The sequence below is a fragment of the Pelobates fuscus genome, chromosome 3 (genome assembly GCF_036172605.1).
Source record: "Pelobates fuscus isolate aPelFus1 chromosome 3, aPelFus1.pri, whole genome shotgun sequence".
NCBI classification, from domain to species: Eukaryota; Metazoa; Chordata; class Amphibia; order Anura; family Pelobatidae; genus Pelobates; species Pelobates fuscus.
The window spans coordinates 88,073,523-88,079,522 of NC_086319.1; the positions used below are offsets into that span (position 1 = coordinate 88,073,523).

Genomic DNA, 6,000 nt, shown 5'->3' on the forward strand with positions numbered 1-6,000 from the left:
TTTTACTTCATATAGCAGGGAACAAGTTAGAGACACTGTAGCTTTTTTGGGGAGAAAGAAAATTGTATATAATCGGTAAAGGAATTGCTGGAAATTGTTATTCATCTGTACACCCATTCATTCCACCGTGCACAACTTTTGCTGCCATTCCTCAAATCATTATTCTGTTGGTACGATTGCTTCCTTGTTTTTCTTTCTGTAAATTTACTCAATACACATACATTATGTATTTATTTATTTATGTCATTCTCTTATTTATTCTACAGTTATGTAGTGCCCTTTTGAGTCTTCGGACACTGAATTATTTTAAATCCTAATTAAAGGTTATCAGCTAGAATAATGAACTAAAACTTTTTCAAAAATAAACCTGCAACAGGATCTCTGTCCCCTAAATATAAGCCAACAATGACCAGGTTCAGACATCTGTCGGTAATGTCTATCATACCTGAGGGAAGCTACTGTGGCCTGTATTGAAGGGCCTGAAATCCTATAGACTAGTGCAGTGGTTCCCAACCTGTTTTCACTTGTACCCCTTGGCAGCGCTTTCCATAAATAGTACCCCTCATATGTGTGTGATGTCCCATTTTACTCTGCCCTGCTCTTCCTGCTCTTCCTCTGCCCCGGGGCTCTCCCTGCTCTTCCTCTGCCCCGGGGCTCTAGCAGAGATGAAATTTCACAAACTGACTTATTGCAAAGGTAGCCTCCCATCACAGTCCAACGCTTTAATTCACTGAGCTCTTCAGAAGGATCCATTTTTTTTCACAAATGTTTGAAAATGCAGACGGCATGATTAGTTACTTGATTTTATAAATCTGTGACAATGGGTCTGATTGTCGCATGTGAATTCAATAATAAAGAGGTTTGTCCTCATACTTTTTTGTCCATATATTGTGTTGAAACCACTGACAGATGAAATTATTAACACCGATTTTATATAGTTACAATGGCACCTGTCAAGGGTTGGGATATATTGGGAACGTAAGTTCTTGAATTTTTATGTGTTGGAAGCAGAAAAAATGGGCAAGTGAAAATATCTGAGTGACTTTGACAAATACCAATTAGTAATGGTTATGATGCCTGGGTCAGAGCAACTAGTCTTGTGTTGTGTTCCTGGTATGTAGTGGCTAGTACCTACCAAAAGTGGTGCAAGGAAGGACAGTCGATAAACCGGCATCAGAGTAATGCTTTTTTTTGTCATTATTTTCTTCAGGTGTTGTAGATGGTGCCCCTTACTCTATGATCACAGATTTCCCATGGCTGCGCTCACTCAGGACAGCAGAACCAAACAGTTATGCCAGATATGACTTTGAAGATGACGAAAAAAGTAAGATGCAACTGTTAATTATGCTTTCTATTACAGGGAGTGCAGAATTATTTGGCAAGTTGTATTTTTGAGGATTAATTTTATTATTGAACAACAACCATGTTCTCAATGAACCCAAAAAACTCATTAATATCAAAGCTGAATATTTTTGGAAGTAGTTTTTAGTTTGTTTTTAGTTATAGCTATTTTAGGGGGATATCTGTGTGTGCAGGTGACTATTACTGTGCATAATTATTAGGAAACTTAACAAAAAACAAATATATACCCATTTCAATTATTTATTTTTACCAGTGAAACCAATATAACATCTCAACATTCACAAATATACATTTCTGACATTCAAAAACATAACAAAAACAAATCAGTGACCAATATAGCCACCTTTCTTTGCAAGGACACTCAAAAGCCTGCCATCCATGGATTCTGTCAGTGTTTTGATCTGTTCACCATCAACATTGCGTGCAGCAGCAACCACAGCCTCCCAGACACTGTTCAGAGAGGTGTACTGTTTTCCCTCCTTGTAAATCTCACATTTGATGATGGACCAGAGGTTCTCAATGGGGTTCAGATCAGGTGAACAAGGAGGCCATGTCATTAGATTTTCTTCTTTTATACCCTTTCTTGCCAGCCACGCTGTGGAGTACTTGGACGCGTGTGATGGAGCATTGTCCTGCATGAAAATCATGTTTTTCTTGAAGGATGCAGACTTCTTCCTGTACCACTGCTTGAAGAAGGTGTCTTCCAGAAACTGGCAGTAGGACTGGGAGTGGAGCTTGACTCCATCCTCAACCCGAAAAGGCCCCACAAGCTCATCTTTGATGATACCAGCCCAAACCAGTACTCCACCTCCACCTTGCTGGCGTCTGAGTCGGACTGGAGCTCTCTGCCCTTTACCAATCCAGCCACGGGCCCATCCATCTGGCCCATCAAGACTCACTCTCATTTCATCAGTCCATAAAACCTTAGAAAAATCAGTCTTGAGATATTTCTTGGCCCAGTCTTGACGTTTCAGCTTGTGTGTCTTGTTCAGTGGTGGTCGTCTTTCAGCCTTTCTTACCTTGGCCATGTCTCTGAGTATTGCACACCTTGTGCTTTTGGGCACTCCAGTGATGTTGCAGCTCTGAAATATGGCCAAACTGGTGGCAAGTGGCATCTTGGCAGCTGCACGCTTGACTTTTCTCAGTTCATGGGCAGTTATTTTGCGCCTTGGTTTTTCCACACGCTTCTTGCGACCCTGTTGACTATTTTGAATGAAACGCTTGATTGTTCGATGATCACGCTTCAGAAGCTTTGCAATTTTAAGAGTGCTGCATCCCTCTGCAAGATATCTCACTTTTTGACTTTTCTGAGCCTGTCAAGTCCTTCTTTTGACCCATTTTGCCAACGGAAAGGAAGTTGCCTAATAATTATGCACACCTGATATAGGGTGTTGATGTCATTAGACCACACCCCTTCTCATTACAGAGATGCACATCACCTAATATGCTTAATTAGTAGTAGGCTTTCGAGCCTATACAGCTTGGAGTAAGACAACATGCATAAAGAGGATGATGTGGTCAAAATACTCATTTGCCTAATAATTCTGCACTCCCTGTAAATCGCAATGCTAATTTTCATGTTTATATTCTTTGTTTTATGTTGATCTGATATGTATTTATTTTTAAAAAATCACAGCAATAGTATGCAGAGATACAATATTCATCACTCCTATGCAGTAAGACATCCATAATTTTGCAGTCCTGGATAAATGCACAGTTCTGCTACAGCCAGCCCTCCCTTACACAAAATTTCCAGTGCACTGCATAGGCATATAAGTGCTATTTACCAATACAAAGAGAGCTATTATTCTTTAAAAAGAAACCCTCTTCCTGCAAAATCCATATTATTAATTAGTCTTATCCTCATAAATAACTGTTATCACTTTTCTGGATGTTTGGCTTTTTTTGTTTTTCTGAAGAGAAGCTAGCTGTAACAGAGTTTTATAGCATCTGTTAAAGCAAATCAGATGCAGCAAATCTACCATTCTGAATACTTAGCTGATCTGATGTTTCTTCTGTGACCTCTTGGCCCATCCTAATCATCCTATTGTTTTGATGGGACAGCTGCGTATGCATCATAAACCTTTGCATAGTTTAGCTTTGCTTTTGCACTTGACAGTCAGTATGGAGAACACGTACAGAGAAGAGGAGAAAAATTAAAGGGACACAACAGGCACCAGAAATTTAACTTCAGGAATCAGTTTTGGTGTATACATCAGGCCTCTGCAATGTCACTGCTCAATTCCTTAACATTTAGGAATTAAATCCCTTTTGTTCTTACTTATGCAATCCTACCCACACCTCCCCTGGTTGTGATTCACATTCTTCCATGGGCAAAAAAAAAATAAAATCAGGTTTTAAGCAGCAGAGTGTGTTTACTTTAGAAGTTATCTCCTGCTCTGTTAATTAATCTCTAATCATGCACATGAAGTTCATATGGCTGTTTAAAGTTTAGATACATTTTTTTTTTCTGGAATTGTGTAGAGTGGCTGTGTGAGTCTCTGTCAGGGTATGTGTGTCTAGGGTTGCATAAACTAATTAATTTGACAAATAAATGGCAGATAATTGACCATTTACACTGTATTGGCATGGTGCCTACACCAAAGCTACCTAAATAAAGCGCAAGTTGATTTGGTGCTTAGAATGTCCCGTTAAACAGTGTTTGTTTCTCTTTCCCCTTTTGATTTGCATTGTGTGCCATAGCTGTGCTTGGATGGACTTAGATTGTAATGTAATTTGCGAAATCTTTTACTAGTATAATAAAAAGAAAACAGAGCTTTAAATTAAAAATAAATTCCAGAAAAAGTGACAATTCCTTTTAAGGTGCAATTTTTGTTCGAACACCAGCAACATACAGTCATCTTATTTTGTATTAACGTTTCCAATATTGGACCTTTGTTCTTGATGTTTTTATCATGGGTTTGTGATGCTTTTTTTTTTTTTCTTTTCTTTAACTGTAGCTACCATTTATGCACCACGAAGGAAAGGGCAACTTTCAGCTGACATTTGCATGGAAACAATTGGCGAGGAGATATCAGAACTGCGGCAGATGAAAAGGGGTATTTTTCAACGTGTCGTGGCTATCTTTATTCACTATTGTGATGTTAACGGAGAGCCTGTGGAAGATGATTACATATAGGAAGAGGACATTTACCTGGCCCAAACAGTGCTTCTCACTGCTACAATTAGCTGGTGTCTCAGAGGAAGAAGAAACTTTATCAGCAAGCAGTGGACCATGAGCTTAATCATTTGATGCAAGGAAGACTGGTAGTTGCACATTGATTAACCATTTGCTCAGAATAAGACCAGCAAAAATAAAGTATACATAGGCGGCATAATTGGAACCAGTGTACCCTGAAAATGCTCCCTTTGACTTTAAGTCTTCCTATTATTTATAAAACGACCCTAGTTTTATTTTCAGTAAAACAGAAATGCAGAATCATTGGGAAGACTGAAATGCAATTCAAGACTGCTGCTGTTCACCATTTGTAGGTTATTTTGCTTAGTGGATACCATCTTGTTGGTAAATCTCAGTCGGTGTGCTTGTTGATATTTACATTCTATAAAATGAAGATATTGATTACTTTAATAGCAGTCTGCTTTGCCACTAAATCCATCTGCTGACTAAGAACATAGCAGAAACGTCTTGGTAAAAAAAGAAAAAAAGTTCACCATGGACATGACAACAAAAGTCAGGAATGGGTTACTCCAGGATTGTCAATTAGGACAGCTTTAGGGGAAATCGTATATATTAAGCTAAAAGAAGGTTGTTAAGCAGGATTTGTAAATATGTTAAATATTTAGCCAGACTTTATTTGGTCTAACATTAAAGTGTAATTGTGAATTAGCTGATCGGGTCCATTTGAATCGGGTCATACTTCCCATTTTTGGTGGCCTTGACAAGAAATATTTTGCAAGAATTGTCCACTTTCAATAAAAAAAAAAAAAAATTCAAGTTAATCAGTGATTTGTGAATCTTACTTAGCTTTAGTGTTCTATTGCCTTTTAAAACCACATGTTTTGGGGGGCTATAGCAGAAATAAATACAAATTCTTGTATTGCAGTGGCAACAACGTGGCTCCCTAGAACTACTGGTTACTTAGCTGTTTACATAAAAACGAAGATCAAAGACTTTGAAGGATTTTTTTTTTATTATGGTTTAAATCTTGGTTTTCTTTTTGCACTGAATTAAGGCTGGATTAGTTTAAAAGCCAATTTAAGATTTAAAGAAACAATGTATATTGTTCAATGTTTATTTTTCTGCCTACAATTTTTATTTCTATTTGCACATGAAGTTTGTGATATGATTGGTAGGTGCTTTTTTAACTACACCATATTCACCCTCCCATTTGTTTGTGTGAAGTAAATATGCAATGAAATCCATTTTTGTGCCTAATTCAATTTTGATAAACCTGTAACAAAGCTGTAAACTTCCTAAAGATTTTTAAGGGCATGGGATGTGCCCTTATATGTTTTTGCGTATTTTCCATATTGTTACGTTGATGCATTATATCTTTAGTATAGTGCCTTTTAAAGCAAAGAATTTAGCCAATTGCAATAGGGTCATTGAATATCTAATGTGTGTATGTTATATTTATACAAACATTATAAATCTACTAATCTTGACATTCACAGCTA

The 6,000-nt window shown here is 37.5% G+C and overlaps 1 protein-coding gene across 1 annotated transcript in view; it reads left to right on the top strand.

Moving 5' to 3' along the window:
* FBXO38 (F-box protein 38) overlaps positions 1-5,745 on the top strand; it is a 52,756-nt gene extending 47,011 nt beyond the window's left edge. Inside the window, exons 21-22 of the mRNA XM_063447331.1 lie at positions 1,211-1,324; positions 4,323-5,745. Of these exons, the coding sequence (XP_063303401.1) occupies positions 1,211-1,324; positions 4,323-4,501 (293 nt within the window). The 3' untranslated portion in view covers positions 4,502-5,745. The remainder of the gene's footprint in view (positions 1-1,210; positions 1,325-4,322) is intronic.
* The last annotated feature ends 255 nt before the right edge of the window (positions 5,746-6,000 follow it).